Source organism: Leopardus geoffroyi, chromosome A1, assembly GCF_018350155.1.
Source record: "Leopardus geoffroyi isolate Oge1 chromosome A1, O.geoffroyi_Oge1_pat1.0, whole genome shotgun sequence".
Lineage (NCBI taxonomy): Eukaryota > Metazoa > Chordata > Mammalia > Carnivora > Felidae > Leopardus > Leopardus geoffroyi.
This window is the reverse complement of record NC_059326.1, coordinates 129149675-129175837: the sequence shown is the minus strand read 5'-3', so window position 1 is coordinate 129175837 and position 26163 is coordinate 129149675. Positions and strand designations below refer to the sequence as shown.

General features: G+C 38.2%; 1 protein-coding gene across 2 annotated transcripts in view; it reads right to left on the bottom strand.

Moving 5' to 3' along the window:
* The window catches only part of ZSWIM6 (zinc finger SWIM-type containing 6), a 197906-nt gene that overhangs the window by 60694 nt on the left and 111049 nt on the right, over nt 1-26163 (bottom strand). For both annotated transcript variants that reach the window (XM_045494251.1, XM_045494259.1), the window contains exon 2: nt 12852-13208. In XM_045494251.1, the coding sequence (XP_045350207.1) occupies nt 12852-13208 (357 nt within the window). The remainder of the gene's footprint in view (nt 1-12851; nt 13209-26163) is intronic.

The window sequence follows — 26163 nt, the reverse complement described above, 5'->3', positions numbered from 1 at the left end:
TATTTTTAAAATTTGAGAACTATGTGAATATATTTAGGTACCTAAAAAATATCTCTCAAGTGTGGAGGATGGACTAGGAAGCAAAAATACATAAGAGAACAGTGAGGATGATGTTTTCATGGTCTGTACAAAGGATGATGATGGTAGCTTGAAAAACAAGAGGGAGAACAGAAATGTAGAATCTGACAGGAATTCAAGACATAAAAGCAAAGAAGTGGTAAAGAAGTGGGTATGTGAGATTTGTAAGATCAGGGAGTTAGGAAAGACAAGGGTTTCTGGGTTAAACAACTGGATGATGGACAACTCAATGGCACACAGATCAGAGCAGGACCAGGTTATGGGGTGGGAGGGCAGTGTTTAGGTCATGAGTTTTGTTTCAGATAGGGTGAATTTTAAGTACCTCTGAGATAGCCAAGAAGAGGAGAAACGATTTCAAGTAGGGGACTGGATATTTTACAGGAGACTCTACAGATAGGAAGAGTATCTAAGATAGGGCCCCAAGGAAGGCCAATGTTTAAAGACTGGGAAAGAAAATGAGTGAGGATGGCAACGGGAATGACTGGCCTAGAAGGAAGAGCTGGAGAGACTGGTTCTTCCAGAAGTAAGGCAGAGAAAGTTGTACCAAGGAGGACTTGGTATGTAAGTAGATATTTAAGCTCCAGAGAGCAAGGATGGTAGCTGCCCTGCTCACCACTGCTTCCTGACACTTAACCAGTTTTTGCCTCTATCAGGCAGTCAAGTACTGGAACGGGGGAGAAGGAGGGAGGAGAAAGACATGTGTACATTCCTCCCCTAAGAGAAAGATTCCTATCAAAGAAGAACCGCTAAAGCATTTTCACATTTATCTCATTTTTGCCTTACAACGTCCCCTAGAGGTGAGTTAAGATCATGATCCCCATTCTACAGAAGCAGAAACAAGTTCACGGTGTTTAGGACTTGTCCAGAGCCACAGTGCCAAATCCACAGTCTCCTGGTTCTCTCCCCTTCTGAAGAATACATCCCAGAACCTTGGAGCTAAAGTTGAACCCTGACGACATCAAGACAGGCATTGTCAGCCCTAAATCAAACACAAATCTAAGGAAAGACACTGGGATGTTCGCAAGCACTTATTAACACATTTCTCTCTTTCACAGGAAGATCTAAGGACACACAGTGCTGTGAAGAGTTAACTAATGGGGCTACATCTGTATCCCACAGGGATTGAGAGCCCCTAATCCAGCCCATCTCCTTGATTCTAGAGAAAAAGACACACACAAATACAAATGCACAACGACAACTATAGATTCATCTTTTTTTAAGTTTATTTTTTTAACAGAGAATGCGTGCATGCCCAAGTGAGAAGGGAACAGGCAGAGAGAGAGGGAAAGAGAATCTCAAGCAGGCTCCACTGACAGCAAAGAGACTCACACAGGGCTCAATCCCATGAACCATGAGATCATGACCTGAGCCAAAATCAAGAGTCATGTCTTTAATTGACTGAGTCACCCAGGCGCCCCTATAGATTCTTTAAATGCACCAGAAGAGACTTGCCCAACAACTCAATGATAGGATGTCAACTTTCATATTTAAGCTTTCTCCAGTATCTTGCTAAAACCCTCCTGGGCAATCTGACACATCCTTCTTTAATCTCTTTTTAGGGAAAATTCTGACAAACTACTGATTATCTACTCTTTGTTCCTTCTGATGAGCTGAACTAAAGAAAGTCAATTTCTATCCTCACAGGGGTTACTTCCCCCAGTACTCCTCACTTTTCAGTTGTTCTCTATTGGGCACTGAAGGCCAAGACCTACAAGGAATCCTGTCCCTAAAGGACTTAGATGGGGACTGACCGTCCTGGTGTAGTAGAAGGCATGCTACCCTTCACTGCTTGGGTCAGAGTCATGTTGAGACTTGGCTTTTCTATATGCCACAAAAATTTCCAAATATTTTAAGTAGATTTCAATGTGGTTTAGAGGAAAAAAACCCAGTCTTATTGGCCTAAAGTGGCAAAGGGGTCAACATTCAGACACTCTACAAGAACTTCAGGATATACTCAACTCTTATTTTTTTCATACTAAAAGAGAAAAATGTGACAAAGAATATTCCAGAAATCACGTTTATTTGACTTGAATTATAACAATGAATTTTTCCTTAAAAGTCAATGTTTTAAAACACTCGTATTTTTAAAAATATGATAATTTTTTTATGTTTCTTTAATGGGATATTTAATTTACACAGAGATATTCTTGACTAGCTGGGAAGACATCTAAAAGAAAATGTATAAATATATGAATAATGTTTCTCAAGTTTTTAACAAAACTGAGGGTTTTTCAGTTTTCATGTTGAGGGCAGGAAAAGCAGGTTAGGTTTGGTAAGCTAGTGTTAGAATTAACGTATTTCTTAAAGAGTGTGGGGGAAGGGGGAGACACTGCAGAGGCAAAATGGCCCAGATAAAATTTTACTGCAAATAATCTATCTAATAACGTCTACACACGAGCCGAGAAGACCTAATCCTAGATCAGACCTCGGAAGACTTCAGTTCTAGGCACAGCTTGGAAAAACTATGTACCCTCAAGCCTCCCACTTCCTCAAACCTAATACTGTATAATGGAGGAATAAAAAATTAACTAGGTGATAAGAATTAGAAATCTTTTCATGTGACTGCATAGAAAACATCTTCACTTGGTAATAAGAATGCAAGTAAACACAACCAGTTGGGAAATAAAACATAAATTTACTCTAAACACAACTCAACACTTTAGGAATATGTAATACTATACATTATAGACCAGGAAATTAAATGTCTACAATAATAACCTCCTTAAAAGAACAGATTCATTTAGTAAACTTTAATGCTTAACTATTTAAATCCTAATATGTCTTGATTACAAGTATTAAAGTGTTGCCTAAGCCTTGTATAAAATGTAGACTTGCAAAATTTATTTCTACTTGTTAGTGGCTATCTACCAACAAAGAAAACCTCTCAGTGTTTAGCTTTGAGAAAGGTATGCAAAGAAAAACATTATTCATGTATTTATACATTTGCTATTAAATAGTCCCCCAGTTGGGCAGGAACCAGAATCTGTGTATGTAAATTAAATGGTCCATTAAAAGGTTTTAAAACCTATCATATTTTTTTACCCTTATTTATATTTATAATTACGAACGCTATAAGTTTACAACTGTATAATTAATCTTTGTGAGCATTTTATTACCAAAGCTTAATTCTTCAAAGTTTCAAGCCTTCAGGGAAAGTGAAATTATCTAGTGAAAAAAGTCAAGCAGTTTAATTGTCTCTCATTCCCAGCTAGAGATGTGTGAATTTGATTTACCCTCTTAGGTTAGTTATGTAATACCATAGAAAGAGAGCAAAAAGAGAATTCATGAACATGGAGGGGCACTTGGTCCATGTCCTTGGCTTTCCCTGTCTGATACCTGATTTGGTTTATCTCAGTATCAAAACCCCCTTATCCGGGCAGTTCTCAAAATTAAGAGTCTATCAAGATTCCTGAGGCACCTTGTGGAAAAAATAGATACCTAGGCACCACACTTCAGAACTACTGACTCAGAATGTTTGCCAGCAGGGTAGGGGAACTATTCTATATTTGGAGAGAATGTTAAACATGTTGGCACTTTGTGGGTCTTCATACTGAAAAGTATTCAGGGTTCAGAAGCATCAAACAGACACCTCTCCAGTGTATTGAATGAAGCATATTTAAGACACACCAAATGAAATATCTGTCTCATGTCAAGGAAACAGTTGCTTTTAAGCAGTAAGCGGCAGCAAACCATTCTGTAAATTTTAAACTGAGAAACTGAGACACATTTACAACTGGCTTATGCTATGTTTGGTATGTGGAATTATTCACAGCTTTGGGTTCTAATAGGGAACTTAATGCTTTCTTTTCTTGGCTTAATCTGCTGGAAAACAATTCAAACAAAAAGGAAATGAAAAGCTTTACCTCTTCACCTTAACTGTGACCTAACTGCTTTAACAATACAGTAGTCTAAATAATGCCTTAACTATTTATATTTATGCAGAAGTGAGGGTTTTTTGGTTAAAATTGTTAAATTTAATCTATAAAGGCAGAATGTAGGCAACAGATGTCTACACTGTAGAGGTGATTAATTCAGCCTCTTTTAGGGCACCTAGAAAAATGCCATCTCCTAAAATTTCAGTGCCCGCTGCTAAAGCTAGGCAAAATTAAGTCTGCGACTTAAAAAAGCACCGGTACACCTGTCTTACAAGCTGAAGGCAAAATCCTGACATCAACCACTGGCACCGCAAGGGAAAAGGAAAAGCAGCAAACTTTAGTGACTCAGACTCCAAAAAAAATTCTTTCTTTAGAAAAAACAAGAATTAGAAGATTGCTGAAAGGGGCGCCTGGGTGGCGCGGTCGGTTAAGCGTCCGACTTCAGCCAGGTCACAATCTCGCGGTCCGTGAGTTCGAGCCCCGCGTCGGGCTCTGGGCTGATGGCTCAGAGCCTGGAGCCTGTTTCCGATTCTGTGTCTCCCTCTCTCTCTGCCCCTCCCCCGTTCATGCTCTGTCTCTCTCTGTCCCAAAAATAAATAAACGTTGAAAAAAAAAAAATTAAAAAAAAAAAAAAAAGAAGATTGCTGAAAAATAACAGACATTGAATAAAAACACACTTGAAAAAAGATTCAAATTTTATTATTCCTTAAATCCTCATTTCAAAGTAGTGGTAATGCCTTCCTTTCAACCTACAATTGTGATGGCTTCAAAAGCCAGATCCTTCCTCACCTTCTATTCTCAATGGTCAGCTCCAGAAGCTGTTAGAGGTCGGCCCATGGTCTTTATCTTGGGAGGCTAATGACAGAGGGAGCCCTGGCATGTGCCAGGCTGGGCTCCCTCAGCAAGCCACCTTCCCTTCAGTTCAATACGAAAGAAGAGAATAAGTAGTACTGCAATCACCATATAGCTCAGGGAACTCACAAAGAAAGGCCTGTCAGGGTTTATAGATCTTCCTCTATTACTTTCCTCTCATCTGACTTTATTACTCATCTCTTATTATCACTTAATTTCCTTCAGAAGCTCAGTAATATGTTTATTCATGTACAGAAATAAGCATGTGTCTTATATGGGTGAAAAAGCGAAACAGTATTTGTACACTCTCCAGGCCCATTTAAAAATGCAGAATGTAAACATAGTGTGCATAACAGGTAGGTCACTTTCTGCAACTTAGCTAAAAATGTATTACTTGGTACACAAATATAAATATTTAAATGCAAAGTTCTCAGGAAGTCTTGTCTTTACATTACCTAACTCTTCAGATTTATTAAAAGAAATCTACTATGTTTGCAAGCTTCGAGAATGGTTTGCTCAGATTATTTAAATGATGTTGTTTAAAAAACAGCTCACAAATATTTTCCTCAACTCTCACTGCCCTGAAGACTCATGTCAACTGAGTCATCACCATGACGGTGATAACAGTAATTCAAATTTACTCTTTTAACCCTCCTGACCTTATAAAACAGGTAACTCTTTATTGTCCATGTCTTACAAATAAGAAAACTGAGGTCTGAAGAGATTCAGTTGCTATCTGCAGTAACAGAGCTGGAGAGCAAAGGAAACATAGGCTAACTTCTAAGATCATCAACACTCTGCAGAGTCTCAGAAAAAGTGAAAACCCCATTTATGGGGGAGGTGGGCACAAGAAGCTCATAGAGCCAACATGGACAGACTTAGGGTCAGGTCAAGGACAGAGGACTAGCGAGGAAACTGATCACAGCTGGTAGCTATCCTTTGAAAAGCATGAGAGTGAAGACAGTGTCAGAGATGACTATGTGGTATAAGGGAAGGCAAGATTTGGAGGTGAAAAGACAAAAAATGAAGGGTACTGGGCTAAAAGTAACTTGGCTGTTTCTGTATTACCCTAGCAAATTCCTCATGGGCTAGAGATGTGATTCCTCCAAATGAAGACACAGAAGTTCTAAGATTACTTCTTTTGCTGAAGTGAAATGCTTTTTCATATGAAGATAGTCATACGTACATGGTCATACATTCCATCAATTTTGTAAAAAAAAAAAAAAAAAAAATTTAAATCTTATTAGAGAAACATCTAGTTTTAGTCAAAACTTAAAAATAAACCTAGTGAGGGGCACCTGGGTAGCTCAGTTGGTTAGGCGTCCGACTTTGGCTCTCAGGTCATGATCTCATGGTTTGTGAGTTTGAGCCCTGCATTGAGCTCTGTGCTGACAGCTCAGAGCCTGGAACCTGCTTTGTATTCTGTGTTTCATTCTCTTTCTGCCCTTCCCCTACTTGTGCTCTGTCTCTGTCTCTCAAAAATAAATAAGTATTAAAAAAAAATTTTTTTTTAAATAAACCCAGTGATTCTTTGAGGGAAATGTGGCAGTACTTACTAAAAAATGCATGTACCACTTGTTCTGGCATTTCTACCACTAAGGATCTATTATTCAAAAATACTTGCACAGGGGCTCCTGGGTGGCTCAGAAGGACTCTTGATTTTTGCCTCAGGTCATGATCTCAAGCCCCATGTCAGGCTCTGAGCTAACAGTGCAGAGCCTGCTTGGGATCCTCTCTCTCTCACCCTCTCTCTCTGCCCCTTCCCTGCTCATGTGCTCTCTCTCTCTCAAAATAAATAAACTTAAAAACAAAAAACAAAAATATTTGCACAAATTCACACACGTACACACACACAATGGTTGAAGTGGTACTGCACACAGTACAAAAACAAAACAAAAGCAACTTCAAAATTATTCAGTAAGTTAGTAGTTAAATGTATCCATAATATGGAATACTACACAGCATTTAAAACAGTAATAGACACGTCTGTACTAACATAAGATATACACCATATATTAAGAGAAAAAAGCAAAAGGGAGAAAAATATTTTTAATTGTTTTTTAAAAACTACATATGTGTGTGCACAAAGAAAGCTGTCTCAAAGAATACAAACCACACCGTCAGCAGTAGTTGCCTTGAGGGATAAGGGAACTGTTGGAGACACTAAGGAAGGAGCTGGTTGATGAAGGAGCCAATCCGGATTTGTCTTTTTATCTTCACACAGTTCTATATTGCTATATATTTTTCCAACATACTTTTTTTAAATTGTTTTAAAATTTCTCTAAGTTTCACACTGCTGCACTTTAGGACAGCAAATTCAATTCTCTCCTACAGAATATTTGCAAATTGTATTAATCACCAGTAGATCATACCTTTGTTTCACCAAATGTCAATGCCTGAGTGTTCTACAAAAGAAAGAATATGCTTGTAATAACCAAATTATCTCCCTAGGATACTTGTAAAACCTGGTTGCTAATGCAAGCCCGATTACAATGAACATGACCATCCACAGGGGAACAAAAGGAAGAAAGATGTGACATAAGGCCTCCATCAAACAACTCCGACTGTCGCTCACTGCTAGATTTGGAACACGTATGTGTACAAAAATAAATCTCCAAGTTCCTGCTAAGAACAAAACAGAACGAAAAATGACAGTGTTACTTTTTATTTAACAAATTCCGAGTGCCTACTGCTTCTTAAGTACTGCCCTTAGGGAGGCCACCAAGATACACACACAGGTCATAGTTTCGGACCTGATGGAGTTTACAATCAACTAAAAGTAAGCTACACAGTGAACACAGGATTGCTGAGTAGGTCTGCTTGTCTGTTTGGAATATCTAAGAGAGGCTGAATGGACTGATATATAAGATGGCTGGGACACAGAGGCATTTGGAGGCTAAGTTAAGCAGGACTGGCAGGCATGAATGGAATTTATGATGTTGGTTTTATTCGAACCATGCTCAAACAAATTCAAATGTCTCATCAAAGAACAACACGTAAGTGCACACTTGAGTAGAACCACAGGAGGTGCACCTTTTGCAGTATGATACCAGGTGCTTCCTGTGTCTCTGTAGAAATACCACCACCAAAGTCACAGAATCAGAGGAGGAAGAGATCTTGGATGTCATGTGTCAAGTGCATCTAACATGTGAATATATTCCTTCTGCTTCTAGCTGACTGAAATGGTATCTCTGGGCACATGACAGTGATATCAGGGAGGAGTCTACCCTACTTTTGGGACGGCCCAGGCTCTAGGAGTGAAAGGGCTACTGAAATGACCCCCCACACACACATACACACTCTGCTCCCAGCCAAGACCAATACCAGCTTCCACTTAGTCTGTCCCTCTTTGCTGTAGTGTGCCCACTACAGGCTAGCTCATAGGAAGGGGGGCGGGGGGGGGGGCGGGGGGGACAAAGTGCACAAGTGAGAAAGTAGAAGGAGAAGAAATACATGACAGAAAGTCAGAGTAAAGTAAGATGACCTCCAACTGTGATATCATTCACCCCCCCTCCCAACTGGTTTCTACCCTCTTCTATGAGAACTTCTGGATACACTAAACATGAGGTAAACTCAGTAATATTTCTATTATTATTATTATACGTGTATTCCTTATTAAAATTCTTCCAATGCTGTTAGAGAAGAGCATGACCACTGTAAATGAGAAAAAAATGAGCTTCACCCAAGGTTACTCAAGTAATGCATACATAATAGAGACAATACTGGACTCTAAGCCTTCAGATTTTCAGTCTGATGTTCTGTCTCTACACCACGATTTACCAATCTATGTAATACACCTCCTTTAATACAAAACGTAAAGGACCAAAAAAGGCTGAGTTAAGTAAGAGAGAGGACTAGCACTTGGAAATCAGTAAATTTAGAAAAGTACTTAGCGAAGACACCAGCATCTTTTTTAAGAATGTGGAAGCTGGAAAGTTTTATTAGAATATAAAACTGAAAGCAAACAATTTTGCTGAAAAAAAAATGCAGGATATAATGGGAAATCTCCTTGGAGGGCCATTAACATCACTATCTTACAGCCACTATTTAGCATACAGTAGTTAGTTTTATAATCTAATCAAAATTATGTGTGTTTGGGGGGGGGGAATGTTATGAAAACACAAAGAAATGAAAAAAAAAACTGACAAGGAATGAACTATTACAATAACTAAGTCTATATTCCAAGTACCTTTGCTCAGTCTGTGAGCTTGGATGTACTAACACATTCTCTTCAGTTTCTTCATCTAGAAACTACTGCAATTATAAATACGCAATATCAAGTTAAAAAGGAAATTGTTAGGAATAATATGCCTGAAATCATCTTGAGAAAGCTTTTAACTCCTCAGGATAAAATTCTTGCAGAAAGAAAATATTCCAAAATACAGTGACCCTTGAACAATGCAAGGGTTGGGGGGTCAACCCCCCAAACAGTGGAAAATCCATGTATAACGTCTGACTACACAAAAAGGTAACTACTAATAGCCTACCACTGACTTTCAGAAGCCTTACCAATAAGGTAAAGTCGATCAACATGTATTTTATATGTGTATTATATACTGTATCCTTACCATAAATATGCCAGAGAACATAAAATGTTAAGAAAATTGTAATAGAAAATATGCTTATAGTGCTATACATATATTTACGGGAAAAATACAGGTATAAATGGATCTGTACAGTTCAAATCCATGTTGTTCAAGGGTCAACTATAATAAGGAAAAGCAACTAATAGAATTTTAAGCAACATTAGGATAAATAAGTTCTTAAGAAAAATGAATAACCTGTTACCAACATAGTTTGTATTTCCTTAAATTATGACTTTCTTCTAAAAAGGATTTGGAAGCCAAACTTGTCTTTAAGATACCTATTAAGATAACTGAAACTAAATCGTATCCCAACTCTATTATCTGGCCAAGTAAAAGTGATGCTTTTCCTTAAAGAAAAATTAACTCTATCAATATCTGTGTTTAAGACATCTTTCTACTCAAAGAAAAACTACACCCAAAAGACCATACAAAAAAAGTACTGCTTTAATGGTTTGGAGAATGCTTTATGTACAGATGTTTGGAGGCAGGTGAAATCATGTGGTCAAATAACTGCAAAATATTTTTAATCCCACTCTCTAATAAGGCATTGATCTAACAGTTAAAATAACACTCTCCAGGGTTCCCCTTTTGTCACTTAAAGTCATGGCCTGCTTCCTACCTGTCTTCTCTTTACCATGTATCATACAAGGACAAAAGGCAAGAAGGCAGCTCATGTAACTGGCCCATTTCCAGGCTGGGAGCAAATCTGATGATAAATTAAGTGAAGAAGAAACTGGTGGGATAAACTGCTCAAGTTCACTGCTCTAGTTAAGCTGTTCTCATACAAGTTATTTGAAAATCACACTAACCTAAAGCTAATCTGCATTCTGCCCTTGCTATTTCCTTGGAAAACTTTTTCTTCTTATTTTAGAAATTCTGAAAGAAATATAAATATCATAGGAACACTTTCTTGCACCCAGCTCTGCATTACATTAATTCATTAGTCTTACTATTTGAACATAAAAATGAATTTTCAAAGGTTTTAGACAAGAAACTTTGGGGGCTGCTATTCTTCAAAACAAGGAAGACCCATGCAGAACAAATGATTGTTGATGTGGACCTATGGTTAAACTAAAACTCAGAGAACAAAGTAACCCTAATGGATTATATAAATTCGGGGGGCGGGGGGAGGAAATAAAAGTTTGAAGAACACATACAAGTTTGAAGAAATGGTATATCCTATTCTTCTGCCTCCACTGAACAATTTAATAAAAAAGCCATGGATAGGCTCCTGAGAAATCTGAGATGATTGTTAGCTAGCCTGAATTTTCACAAAGCAGTAAGATTGAGGGAGGTAGTATGACAAAGAAGAAGCCTACCTGAACGAGTCCTTGAGTGCATGTCCTTTGGTGGGTCAAAGGTACTTCAGTGCCACAGTTGTTTACAATATTGTATTTAACAAGGGCAGGCTCTACCAAGTAAAATGCTTTACACACCTTGTGATACCACTCTAATAAAACTGAGCCTAATATGGGGAGTCCTAGAAGAAGTATGGCTATGGGGGTGTCCCTCTGACATAAAAACCATTTTCAAAGTATCTTATAGCACTAAGGGACTTGTAAAAGAATGTTCACAGCAGCTCTATTCAAAACAAGATCGATCAACAGTGGAATGGACAAACGGTGATGTTCTCAGAGCTAGACTATTCTAGAGTTGTGCTGTCCATTAAATAAGGTAACCACTAGCCACACGTGGCTATTAAGCACTTGCAGCACTGTGACTATGGGGGGTTTAAAGTATGCCGTAAGTATAAAACAGACACCAGATTTCAAAGACTGAAATACGAAAAAAAGGGTAAAATGTATCAGCTTTTTGTTGACTTGATATTTATGAATATTGAGATTAATCACTTTTAAAAATAATTTTACTAGTTTCTTTTTAAATAGGCTATTACAATATTTTAAACCATACAAGTGGCTCACATTATATTTCTCTTGGACAGTGCTGCTCGAGAGCAATGAAAATGAATGAACTACAGGTACATAAAACAGTATGCATTAATCTTACAAACATGATTCCAATGAAAGAAGTCAGATAAAACTCAACTAGTGTTTAATGATGTCAACAACAAAACACAAACCACCAAGGTGTGATTACCATAAAAACCAGGCAGTGGTTAGTTACCATGGGGAAGAGAAAGGAGCTTGTGACAGAAAGGGGACATATAGAACCCTCTCAAGTGCTGACAGCAGTCTATTTCTGGGACCTGTGTTGTTGGTTCACTTTATTAAAACTACATATTCATATTTTATGCACTTTCCTACATGTTTTACCTCACAATTTTAAAAGTTTTCAAGAAATAAATATTAAACTTCCTTTCCTTAAATATTTACATTCACGATAGCAATTAAGGACTTTTTAGAAACCTAAAAGAATAGATTGAGTCCTGTATCTCAAATCAATATAACTAAAGAAATGCAAAAATGTTAGGCCCCAGAGTTGCCTAGTCAAGACTGTGTTACATTCCTCAACATATTTTTAAATATTTTTAAAATTACGTCTAAATGTTTTTAAAGCATAACAACCTATAACTTAGCCATATTATTTATCCTGTTTTAATGTACTCCATGAAATAGGTTGTGGGTGTATTTCTGACAGGTTGCACATACATTCTTGTAAGTCAACATATCTGCAATCACAAAATAAACACCTGATAAATGTGTTTATAAGAAACCATTTTTGAGATTTCTTACACAGTGATAATCATATCCTAAATTCTCTCTGAACAAGTTGTAATATGTTTTTTTAAAATATTTATTTTTTAAAGAGCGCAAGTAGGAGAGGGGCGGGGGGGGGGGGGGGGGGGGGGGGGGGCGGGGGCGGCGACAACGGAGGATCCAAGGCAGGCTCTGCGCTGACAGCAGTGAGCCTGATGCGGGGCTCAAACCCACGAACCGCAACATCATGGCCTGAGCTGCTCAACCAACTGAGCCACCCAGGCAGCCCAGTTGTAATATTTTTCTAAGAATAATTTAGTTTTCTTAATATGAGGCATCCTGTCAGAAATGTCCTTTCTTGGAAAATAAATTTTAAAAGAAAATGGGGGAAGAAAATTCAGAGTACGTCCAAGTTAATTTACTAATAAAAGCTGACAAAGGTGAATTAAATAAGTCTTGTGTTTTCCACAACCAATATCTAACATTTGATGAAATTTTACCAAATGTAAAAGCATAGGAGTCAACCTTTAACAACTGAGAAATCTTTCTGGGCACAAAAGGTTTGCTATCTAGTAGAATGCACAAAACACTTAGAAACAAATGTTTCAGGATACAAAACTAAACTTAAAAACCTCTGTCAACAATACTTTAATAATAAAAAATTTTTTAAATCTCTCTTGGCTACTAAGAACAATGCTGAAGACCTAAATTCACATTTAATTCATTTTTATGCAGAAGAAAGGAATTTATAAATGAAAAAGAATACAGAAAAGACATCTTACAGAATGAATGTCTATACTCACCATGAACTTGGTTGATTTCTGAATTCTGGGAAAGAATTTCATCTGCTAATTTCTGAGCAGTTGGCAAAACTTCTGTGTGGTGCACTGTGATCAAATACTGTACAAACTTTTGTAGTTGGTCTCTATTCATTTGAAAGAGAGTCTCTGAAATGGGAAGATGCAGTTTGACCTGATCTGGCTTGCGGATGCGGTATAAAGACAGTGCCACAACATGAGCACAATAAAATATGTCCTTGTTTCCACAGCTGCAGGTCACTGAGGTAATCTTGCAACGATCAAAGCTGATGGCCACGTTGCAAACAGTTTCTGGCTCCGATTGTATTGCAGGTTCTGTCACTGTGCCACTCAAGTGGAAACCTATGTGATAGAAAGGGAGGAGAGAGGTTAGCTGCTGCATTCAGATGCTATGAAGTATTTCTAATTCTTTGCAATGGGCAATACTTGACGGCAGCGAGAAAAAAATATTGACAGTTTTTATTTTCAAGTAAAAACATTCAGACCACGCAAACATCCTCCCGCCTCCCGTTCTCCACACTTTATAGGGAAAAAAGCAATGGTATTTGACAGACATGCTAAAGTATTTTACACATCTATATGAAAATATGTATTGCAGTATACCACCATCACACCTATAGGAAGTTGTTAGATCGCACTAACAAGCCATAATCACTCATCTCTGAACCTGTGGTATACCTGACATAAATCCCCAGATCAGTGGTTTTCTTCCTTTAAAGACACAAAAAAAAACAAAACAAGGCCAGCTTGGCTTTGTGCTCAACAAATTCCTCCCTTCCCTCCTTTATTCTAGGCAGCCACTAACATCTTCTAACCAACAATGCAACTCTGGGGCAGGTCGTTCACAGACACTGATCAGATAAATTTTCTTTAAGGTTTTTTTTAAGTTTATTTATCTTGAGAGAAAGAGAGAGAGTGCGGGAGGGGCAGAGAGAAGGAGAGAGAATCCCAGACAGGCTCCACACCAGCAGTGCAAACAAAGCCTGATGCAGGGCAGGGCTCGAACTCACAAACTATGAGATCATGACCTGAGCCGAAGTCGGACGCTTAACCGCCTGAGCCACCCAGGTGACTGTGATCAGATAATTTTTTAAATTTAATAATCCATGCCTAACATATGCCCCAATACAGCAATGTCTATGAGCAATGCCTATTGGTAGAACTTCAAAGCCCACCAAATCTCATATATACCGCAGTCTAAGTAGCTCACAATGAGCTGGTACAGAAGTAAGGTTATTAAACATGCTTACATACACAAACACACAGGCACACAGAATCACCAAGGGGAAAGGGTCTTTACAGCTTAAACTTAGAACTACACACAAATCCTTCACACTCTCCCTGACCGAGGGGTCATTTGGTGGCTGCTTACAATGGTCCAGAGAGGAGACACTCACCCCACACACACACGACTCCCCCTTGGATTGCTCTAGGAAAACCATACAGCCAACTGAAAACTGCCTCCCACCACACTGACATCAGTCGGTCCTGGCCTATTTGGCCAGGGGACAAAACCTCCTCTCACTATCCATATGTGGAAATATCAGTATGTGGAAAGTTAACCCCAAATTTCTTTTTGGCACATCCATTCAGTTCCACCTTCCTTCTCTCACAACCACATTCAGAGGTAAGGGCTAAACCTTAAGGAGATAATTTTGGGAACTTTCAGGACACCAATTTACCTCAAGATTTTGAGTACTTGACAGAAACATAAGATCCAGAATGAAGGTTTTGACTTTCTTTCAGCCTTCCACTATCTATGCTACTTGAATAAAACTCATCAAGCAGGACACTGTCTTCATTCCCAAAAAGAAAGATCTTTACCATTTGGGAAATCTGAGAGGGATGACAGACATATAACATAAGAATGACAACTAGATAATGCCTAGAATTCACATATGGGGCACTTGAACCCTACTTACTGTCTCCCCCAAGGGATGATCATCAGGCCAGAGAGCTGGAAGAAACACTACTCACTATTCAGTTTAGAAGAAATCTTTCAGAGCAATATAATTTCATCCTAATAATTCATATTTAGTAACATAGAAGGAAAGAGAAAAGTGTGGTAATAAGTTTTACCAAGTTAATTTAAAAAGAGCAATCCCTAAAAACAAGTTACTACTAAATTTCATGGTAAGAAATTTAGAGAACTGTAATATGATAATCTTCGTTTTTCTTACAAAGAGATTATATTATCCCTGTTTCAGAATGAATATTCCAGTCTCCTTTACCTCTTTTGGTCAAGATGTTTTTTTTGAATACTACAATTAAAGAAAAGATACATAGTAGATATACTTCTATTTTTTTTTTAATTTAATGTATTTTCCCATGAGGAAAAAGTCACAGAAAAAGTAAACACCCAGAGAACTTCAAAAGTGAAGAATAGTAAGGACAAACTTACCTTACTATATACCAGACGCACGATAAGCCTACAGTAATTAAAAATCCACAAGACAGGCACAGATTAAGATAGAAAAAAAACCCAATGGATAAGAGATAATTCTGTAAGTCCTGAAGTATATTCTGTACGTTCAGTGCAAGAGATCTCAATGTTTTCTACCTTCACAGATATGTTGTATACAAAGAAACCGGTTATCACTATGGGAAAATAGTTACCATAAACTGACCATTTATAAAATTGATCTCTCCCAGCTTCACAGCACCATAGCTCTCCTTGTCCATCAAGTCAACATGTTTGTCTCTCCATGACAGTGATATTGGACAACTTTTCCAATCATAGGAAAAGTCAAGATAATTGAGGATCTAAGAGTTGTACTAGTCACTACTTAATCTGTAAGGGTATAACATAACAGGTACTTCAAAAGAGAATGATTTAACTACCAAAGAAGAGGCCCTTATTAAGAAAAGTGATGAACCCCTCAAACAATTTTTTGCAAAAAGCTGCACAAGTCAGAAGGAAGTAAAGTATATTGAATGAATGCTGCGATCATTAAATTATGCTGAAGGAAAAACTCATCTATTATTCAATTTCATTACAACAAAAATTTACTATTCTCACAAAGTCTTTTAAAAAGCAAACCATAGGGGCGCCTCGGTGGCGCAGTCGGTTAAGCGTCCGACTTCAGCCAGGTCACGATCTCGCGGTCCGTGAGTTCGAGCCCCGCGTCGGGCTCTGGGCTGATGGCTCAGAGCCTGGAGCCTGTTTCCGATTCTGTGTCTCCCTCTCTCTCTGCCCCTCCCCCGTTCATGCTCTGTCTCTCTCTGTCCCCAAAAAAATAAATAAACGTTGAAAAAAAAAAAAAGCAAACCATATAATATTGTGGCCTCCAAAACAATCTAATTCAAGAGATATATGAAAGCACACATAAACATACATATGTTTTACAGAGTAACACTTCATTAATCTGATATCATTAAAGATTAAGGTGTTTAATAATGTTCATTTTCTAAGCAATTCTAGATTATCTTTCAAGTACCCCCAACTCCTTTAAAAATTCCAAACATTTTTCTTACAAATATTTCTAAATGTTCTAAGTTCTACCCTGCCACCCTAATCAGCTGACTATTGGTGCTACCAAGTGAGTGGGGTAACATTCTTTGTAACAGCCGACTGCAGGTGGCAGCATTTTTTCAGCGGGCTTTTTGTTACTCTTCTCCACTATCAGCTATCACAAGGACTCCTCTCCTATACTGCTAGCCTTTTCAAAGAAAATTATTTGCCCTCGGATCAGCTGCACCTCTAATGTGACCAGCTTTGTGACAGCCTTTAAATACTCTGAGGCTTATTTGTTTGGGGAGGGGGTCCCCCGCCCCTTACTTTTAGGTTGAGATGGTTGATGTCACTAAGGCGAATGGCTTTACTTTTAAATACAGGAAAATTTCACATGCACGCGCGCGCGCGTGCGCGACAGCTGGTATAAGTACTTTTTAAGACTGCAATACTGAGTCAGTTTGTAAGAATTCCATCAAGCCTCATTTCAGGATCGTGTACTCATGTATTTTGGCATCTCCAATTTGAGAAACCTTTGAAATTCCAACACACTCTAAGTTAGTTGGTCCTATATCATACCAGAGCACTCACAAGAGAACTAAGAATACTCCCTCAGCAATCCCTAGAGAGCTACTACATAAGCCATCCTTCCTCCACCCCTTATTCCCTCCTACCCAAGCTGATCTTACCTCTTAGGGAGTGTGTGACCTGCAACAAAATAATATTCCTAAGAATGGACTTTGCCTTTCTGGAGTTCTGACAAACCTTGATGACAAACTGAGTAGCAAATAAAAACTCTCTTTCTGGAATAGCTAACTGTTCTATATGACAGATCTAAGGACAAAGAAAGGGGCAGGCAATTCTATACCCTGTAGTAAAACACGGGCAATTAATTTTCAAAGAACTAAAACCAAAAAACTTACATAAACCTTTTCTTATAAAAGTATTTATTTGACTTTACAAAATACAATCTGTCAAAGATAGTTAATCCCATAAGAGCAAACCTCCCAGGGCAAATTGTTTTATCATCACCATGTTTTTATCAGGGAGCCCCAAAAAACGTTAGTATTCACATTCTCAACCTGCAGAAAGTGAAGAAAAACAAAGCACAAACCAAGGCACAGTGCTGTATGGGCTTTAGTAATAGAGACACTTTGATTGGGATCAGATTCTGTCACTTAAATGCTGAGTGCTCTGGACATGTTATTTAACCTCTCTGAATCTTGCTCTATTTGCAAAATGGGGCTAGAAATACCATCTAGGGTTGTTTTGGGAATTTAAATGAAATAACATACGTAAAGCACCTGGCACATAGTAAAAGTGCTCGTTAAATTTTATTTCCCTTTCCTTACCCTCCCAGCTGGAGAAACAGGAGAGGGGTGGTAGATACAATCCCTTCATCTATAACATTTTTTTTTAATCTCTGCTACTGAAATCTGGTGGGGGGGTGGTGGTTCTCACTTGAGAGGTGGCTTGTAAAGTAAGCCTGGCCACTGAGAATGTTTGAGGTAAATGAGTTGGAGGACACTAAAGGGATCACTGCTGTTCGACAACAAAACCGAAACCCTTCAGGGTCCTTTGCTTATATACCAGCTTTCTTTCCCCTTTCCTATTAAGTTCTACCAACACATAAACAGTTAATTTTGTGATCGATGGTTACTTTGTACACAGAGAAACCAGAAAATTGGGAAGAGATTTTTTTTTTTTTAGCAGTCATACATATTTCTAAAATGTTAAAATGCAGTGATCCTCAAAACGTGGTCCAGGGTCCCTAAGACCCTTTCACAGGGTCTACAAGATCAAAATTGTTTTCATAATTCCATCTCGGCATTACTGACCTTTTAAACTCTCCCTCTCAAGTGTACACATTTAATTTTCCAGAAGCTACATGATGTGTGCTATCACAAAATGAAGATAGGGACAGGAAAATCCAGATCTCTTCCAATAAAGACAGACATTACAAAGATTTTCAAAAATGTAATACAATGCCACCTTTTCCATGAAAATATATTTGGGGGGGGGCTAAAATTGTTTTTTCATAAAGGCATGCTATTTATGTTAATAACTTTATTACTGTTATTTAATAAATATATTATTTTTTCTCAGGTTTAATTTCAAACAGTAAATATCAATAGGCATAATCCTCATTAGCAAAGGACTCCTTAAGAATGAGATCAGAAAAACAAAAAACTGCTATTAGAATGTACTGCTAAGAAATGGAAAAGATAAATCTTCTTCACCAAATCATCTTTTAAATGGCATTATTTCCACTTGTATTTTATACTACATCAAATTTCTCACATATGAACACATACTCATAACCTCTACATTAATCTCACATTAACAAGGATTAATGAAAGTTTCTAGAAAGCAAACATTTACTCTGTCACTAACATTCTACAATGAACTTTCCTTGAAAACTGATTTTCCATATCTAAGGTTAGACTTCTGTTTCATTTTTAAAGGGGACAAGGAGACCTATGATACCAGACTGGGAAGACAACGGTTTTAAAATATACAAAGAATTTCTAAAGGGTGGCTACTTTGTGCATATATATTTGCACATATACATGTATATGTATGTATGTATGGATGTACCTACGTACATGCTCAGTTAACTGAAAAATCGTTACAAATTCAAAGCATTAGAAAATTTCTAAGCTAAAATAAACTGGGAGACATGAAATAAATACACACTAAAAACTACTTCTTTCAGGGTACATTCTTTTCAGAAAAATATGCACCCTGTGCATGAGGCGCTCAAGTAACATATTCTTTGTTGAAAAAGAATTTAACAGAAGCACTGGTGTAGCACTTACACAAATACATTTTTCACCCTTTTCCTAAATAAAAAGAACCCCTGGGGAAATTAAAGGCAGAAACCAAGGCAATGTAATGTTATGGCTGAAAGGGTGGTAAGGGTTATGAGAGGGTATTTTTGGATTTTTTAAGCTAAGACTAAAAATGCAAAAGTGTCAACATTTAATACTCTCATAACAAAGTATTCACTGGTTGACTAAACTCATTATATTGGCAAATTGCATAGTAACTAATATTTGATTATGTGCCCTTTGGTAAAACAGATGAGTTAATCACTGCTTCCAAAGCCTAACTTTCACCTTTCCTAACTCTAATAAATACTGTATACAATCTAACATGCCATGTTGCAATTATCAATTTGAAAACAAAAAATTTTAATTCAAATCATGCACAATTTCTAGATCAGTAATACAGATGTGGTAAGAGTCCAAGATGGAGATACAAAACAACTCAAAAACCACCTTGTCTAAAATATGATATTCCTTCTTCAACTACATAATTTTCTCAAAGGGAAATCCTAAATTAAAGAGACTGCATCCTCTGAGCTGGCTAATTAAATTCTCTAGCCCTAATTTCTAATACTAAGCTTAAACAGCTTAGGAGACATTAGGAGATTTTGCCGGCAATCACTAATGAAGCAGTTTCAGTCTCTTAGAAAAATTATTTTTTAAAGGGAAAGCTTTATTTTTAAGTTCACCTTAAAAATGTCTGTCTGGGATGGAATCACTCCTACACTTCATTAATATTTGAGAGAAAGACAATGGCAAATTAATGCAAAGACCAGACTGTAAACCACAGCACACCATATAAACAACATAAAAATTTACGGAGCATGCACTGGATGGGCCCAACCAAGAGTTCCCAGCGGCATTCTGTTCAGTATCAGGTTTATTTTCTAGTTAATGCATATTCTTGCACCATTTCATAAAAGGGTCTGTATGATCACAATACCTGTGTTAGATATGAATGGCATTAGTTATTTAAAATTATTTCTGAAGAAAAGACACGTATCTACTAATTTAGCTATCTGCAATACACACTTAGAAGGAACATTAGTTTAAGGGGAATGCATTGGATTAAAAAAAAAAAATCACATCATTCTGTCATCTGAAATCTTGAAGTACCTACGGATTACCCACAATCACCATTACCATAATTTTCCAGAATGCGGTTCTGTTTTTTAACATGCATATGTGAGGGAAACAGCCATCAATGAACCTGAGAATTAGGGGGATGGTGGGGGAGGTAAACAAATTAACAGAATTTGATTTATTTGCACATCTGTAAAGCTGCAAGGTACTTAGGAATTTAAATTATTTGCCCCAATCTTTTAAGTTCTACTTTCTTAAATGCCAACCTTTTCTAACAAGCAAAGGAGTTCTAGCCTTCCACCCTTCTTAAAGGCCAGATCAGCCAGGCTCCCTTGCTCCATCTGCATAGTCCTCAATACCCCTGCCATTGCAACCCTACAATTCGGTATTTCCTCCTCTTCCCCTCCCCTACTTAGTCTCTCACTTGGGTCCTCAACTTCTGAAGTACAGATTAAGTTTATTAGAGCCCTTTGGTGCCCAAACACCAACTCTTAGCACCTTTACACACCTTTGTCTTACTTCCCAGGGTCCAGGCCTAAATCAAGAGGGGACAGAAAATCCTTTTTACCTGTTTATTTCCTGTTGTTGCTTACAGCCAAACAACCTTCAGAAATGTTTGGCTGTTTGCTTTAGGAGCGGAAAGAAAGGGGAAACTCTAGACACTAATGCTGTTTACCAGAGCCAAGAGGTAAGGAGAAAAGTCTGCTCAGACCAAAGAGGGAAGATTGCAGGCTTCAGTGATCAAAACCCTCCAACCACACCCTGAAGTTCCAGCCTGAGCCCTCAATCCCAACATGAGCCCACACACCTTGGCCCTCACCAATTCCTAATGCCTAAGGACTAGAATCTGATACACTTACATCTCACAATCATCCTGCAAAGTGGGTTATAATCATCCTCCCCTTTTTACAAACTGAGGTTCTCTCTGAGTTGCAGTGATAGAACACACTCTGGATTAGATAGGGCTCTGTAGGACTATTAGGAACATGGGTCTCTATATTCCAAATGATAAATTTGCACAAGTAAAATCTCTCCATGCCAACACATTAGTGGTTTAAAGGATGAAGGGAGGCAAATTAATAGATATAGACAGTAAACAGTGTTAAGGTTTAGGACCTTTGGAGGCAGGGCACTGTCTTTCATCTCTGTAGCCCAAAGATCCAACACAGCTCCTGGAACAGGCCAGGCCCTTGTAACTGTCAAATGAAGGAAGTGATGGGGCTCTTCCAAGCAATGCATGACCTGTCCTGCAGAAGTCACAAATAGAAAAAATAAAAGCTTTGGTCTCAAGCCCAGGATACTATAAACTTGGGAATCCACTCTCCCCTTACACTGAGTTAAGCGAGACACAGAGGTCTGTGACACCATCTAAGACAGCAGATATCTGCTGTATTTCCATCACAGAGGACTATCCTGAAGGAAACACTCAAGAAGCATTTGTTAGGTGAAAGAATGCACAAATCCTCTTAGGCTCTTGGTATGTGGAACATACAAAATCGTGCTTCTCAAACTGGAATGTGCATCAGAATCACCTGGCAAACTCATTATACAACAAGACGGCTAGGCCCGTTTCACCATCCCAAGTGATGCTGCTGCTGCTGGTGGTCCAGAGAACCAATAACCATGATGATTAGAATTAAAGCTTAAACAAGTCTTTTCTAGTCAAAAATATACTTAAGTGAACACAGTAAAGAGAACAGAAAAGAATATATAGCTTGTGATATAAAGAATGTAAACAATTTCTAGCTTACTATGTAAACTACATGCTACTCATTCCAAGAAGACAGGTATGGAATATTAAATGGTCTCAGCATTAAGAAAAAAAAAATGAAAAAAATTCCAAAATATTCATAATTTTTTAAGTAAAACCTTCATTCAAAATCATAATTAAAACATAAAAATTAGAAATCAATCAGAGAGTATTTACTTTTACAGAGAGATTGTTTCACAGTGTCCCATGGATTCATCATAATTGATGGCTCTTTGTGAATTCAAAACAATCCATCTGGGGGACCTGGGTGGCTCATTCCATTAAATGTAGACTTCAGCTCAGGTTATGATCTCACAATTCATGGGTTCGGGCCCTGCGTCGGGCTCTATGCTGACAGCACAGAGCCTGGAGCCTGCTTCAGATTCTGTGTCTTCCTTACTCTCTTCTCCCCCACCGGTGTGCGCGTGCGCGCGGGCTCTCTCTCCCTCTCTCTCTCTCAAAAATAAATAAAACATTAATTAAACATATTTTTAATGTAAAACAATCCAGTTAATGAGAAAAAAACTGGCAACTATTTTAGTAACATATTTTTTGCCTACAGGAAAGTATACTCAATAAGAAAAAGTCAGAGGCAACAGAACGTACAGGAAAACAAAAGGTGAAGTAGGACTTCATAATTTCCTTCCAATTCCAACACATTTCTGTTAAACAATTTTAAACAAGCAATTTAGCCTTGATTTTCTTATTAAAAGGGATTAATAATACCTTACCTTCCAGGACTGCTCTAAGGGGTAGAAATGACAATGTACGTTAACCACCACAAGGATTCCTTTTATGGAATGCCTGCTATCATCAGCACTGTAATAGAAATGTAATGCTCTTGGAAGCTTGGCATTTCCAACAAGTGTAAAAAAACCCTAGCCCTTTGGCGAGTATACAAGCTGTTGGAAATGCCAAGCTTCCAGGAGCATGCTAGCATTTCCATTACAATAATGTGCAAAGGTTTGTTATTACTGTAGTAATTCTAATATACTCATATTTCCAAATTAATGGAACTGCTATAATTTTTTTCAAACTGTCCACATTTTACATAGGACATTCTTTTTTTTTTTTTTTTTTAATTTTTTTTTTTCAACGTTTATTTATTTTTGGGACAGACAGAGACAGAGCATGAATGGGGGAGGTGCAGAGAGAGAGGGAGACACAGAATCGGAAACAGGCTCCAGGCTCCGAGCCATCAGCCCAGAGCCTGACGCGGGGCTCAAACTCACGGACCGCGAGATCGTGACCTGGCTGAAGTCGGACGCTTAACCGACTGCACCACCCAGGCGCCCCACATAGGACATTCTTAAAATGTGATTTGATTCCAAACAGTAGAGAAAAGAAGAAAAATTAGAAGACGTATTAATTTTGTCTGAAAGTAACTTCTAGTTTCAGTGAGTAATTTTCCAATCCTATCTTTGAAGATCTCTCTTCTAAAATGTAAAACACCTTTTTTACTTCTAATGTTTGCCTTCTGTGTCACTGTATATAAAATTATTTTCACAGCTCAAGTCCATCTTGTCATTGAGCTAGAGACTAATTCAAAGTTGGATGCAACCGTAAGGAAACTTGCAATTCTTTTTTTTTTTTTTCAACGTTTATTTATTTTTGGGACAGAGAGAGACAGAGCGTGAACGGGGGAGGGGCAGAGAGAGAGGGAGACACAGAATCGGAAACAGGCTCCAGGCTCTGAGCCATCAGCCCAGAACCCGACGCGGGGCTCCAACTCACGGACCGCAAGATCGTGACCTGGCTGAAGTCGGCCGCTCAACCGACTGCGCCACCCAGGCGCCCCGGAAACTTGCAATTCTTATTGTGAAAGAAAAAGTGACCATAGCTTTTCATTCCCGGTAATTTATGGCCTGACAAGCAGAGTGAAGTTAGAACTTATGCCCTCTTCAAAGAATCCTAAGAAACACTAGCCCTGCCAGAGCTGTAAGTATTATTATTTCCCTGTATGTAGAGATCCCGCTGAGAAGAAAATCCTTTCTGCTCCATGTGTGTCTTTAAGAACAGTGAGCAGATGCGTTTACACCTTGGCTAAGTGGTTTGTTTTTTTTCTTAAGTACATAGTGATAAATGAGAAGCAAAGAGACGGACTGGTCACCCGTTCAAAATGTAAATGAAATTTATTAAGATATTCCCATTCCTATCTTGGCCCAGTGTAATTACAGAAGATTTTCTTCCCTTGTTTTGGTTGGTGTGGAGGAAGTGTTTTTTCTAAAATTTCTACAGTGAAGACGAATTACTTAAGAGATTAAAAAAAAGTGCTCTCAGTAAAATTGCAAAGGTGCTTAAAGTCTTCCTGAGGAAAGAATCTGCCATATAAAGGATGCCCAAAACATGTTCTGGGTGCCTGGTAATGACCACACACCAAGTGTAAACAGTGACAGTGATCATCAGTCAAGCTTTGCCCTACTACCTGGCCCAGCCTACTTTACCAACAGGACACTCCCAGGCTCTCCTTAACCCACGGATGCTCAGCCTTCCTCGTGGCTCAGCCACTTTCCAAAGAAGAAGATGGACTTCAGCACTCAAGGTAAACAAGGCAGAGAGACTGGGCTCCTGGTTCTAATTTCAGCCATTACCTAATGTCAGCCCCATGGGCAAGTTGCTTCAAATCGATTTCTTGTTCTTTCTTCTTTTCTCGTGTATTAAATAGGGAAAATAGATGTTAGATGACTTCTAGAAAATTAGGAAGGTTGGCAGCAGTAATGGAGAGTATCCACGGCAAGATGAAGGATGGTAGCTGTCACACTCACTCAACCCAAGACCTTTGACTTACCCTGGCTGCCACAAAGTTGAAGCAATGGTCTTCTCAAAGGACTTAGAAGTTATGGCTCAGGGAAGGAGCAACAAAAAGGATAAATACCACTATTGTTGTATCTATGTATATATGTCACTAGCGTGTGGGAGAATTTTTTAAAACTTTGAAATTCAATATAAAAGTAAACAACTACATAATTTTTAAACATCTGCCTATAACTGATACTCTTAAGGCATAATAGCTTTTTGTGTTCTAGATCTAAAATCAAAATCTAATCTTAAAAATCTCAGATTGTATAAATACAGGTAAAGTTTATGCAAAATGTATACAATATAGAATATAAAAACACGAAAGCCCATTAAAAATGAAATGAAACAAATGGATTAGATCATCTCGTCTGTCTTTACCACCAAAAGGGCAGTAGTATTCTTTCCCTTCCCATCCATTAATTAAGAACATGAGGGGCTATACCAATCAACAACACTTCCCTAATCCCCTAACTTGGTAACAGGCAATGTACAAGTCTCCAGAGAAGTATCCATGAATAACACATGGGCTCCAGTTCTGAGAAATCACTGGATTATTGGGCAATTTACACCTATGAAGTCAGATCAGGGTTGAATTCAGAAATACGTAAGAAGAACAGATCGACATTTCCCAAACTGTGTTATATATGTTAAAAGGTATCAAAGGGTGGGGGTTTGGGGAGGTGTTCCCTTATGTCAGAGAAATTTTTATTAAGTTGCATCCAGCACCACCCTTTTAGAGATTGAGAATGTAGCTCATTCAGAATAAGAGCTCTAAGAACTTAAACAGTACATGGAGTCCTACTGAACTTTATTTATTAGGACTTTAAAGAAGAATGGTAGTGGAGTGCCTGGGTGGCTCAGTTGGTTAAGCGTCCAACTTCAGCTCAAGTTATGATCTCGCAGTCTGTGAGTTCAAGCTCCACGTCAGGCTCTGTGCTGACAGAGCAGAGGCTGGAGTCTGCTTCAGATTCTGTGTCTCCCTCTCTCTCTGCCCCTTGCCCGCTCACACTCTTTCTCTCCCTCAAAAATAAATAAATATTTTTAAAAAATTAGAAATGCCACATTTCTTAAAGAAGAATGGTAGTACAAGGTCTAGAACAGCTTTAGGAAAATTAAAAAATGTATTTAGTTCAAGATGAGCAATAGGGTTGCTTAAACTACAGGCTCAACTGAGAGTTTAGAATCATAAATCAGAACGAGCCAACTGACAGGCTTTTGTTACTTTTTCTCCAGGATTTTAAGCCAACTCAGACATGAGTGGCTTAAAGGTTGGAGAAGCCTCATCACCAATATTCCCCTTCTACTATTAAAGAACCATTCATTTATGGGGAAAAGTAAGCCTATCATTGAAAGCCAGTCTTCTTACAACACAATACAAAAGAAAGC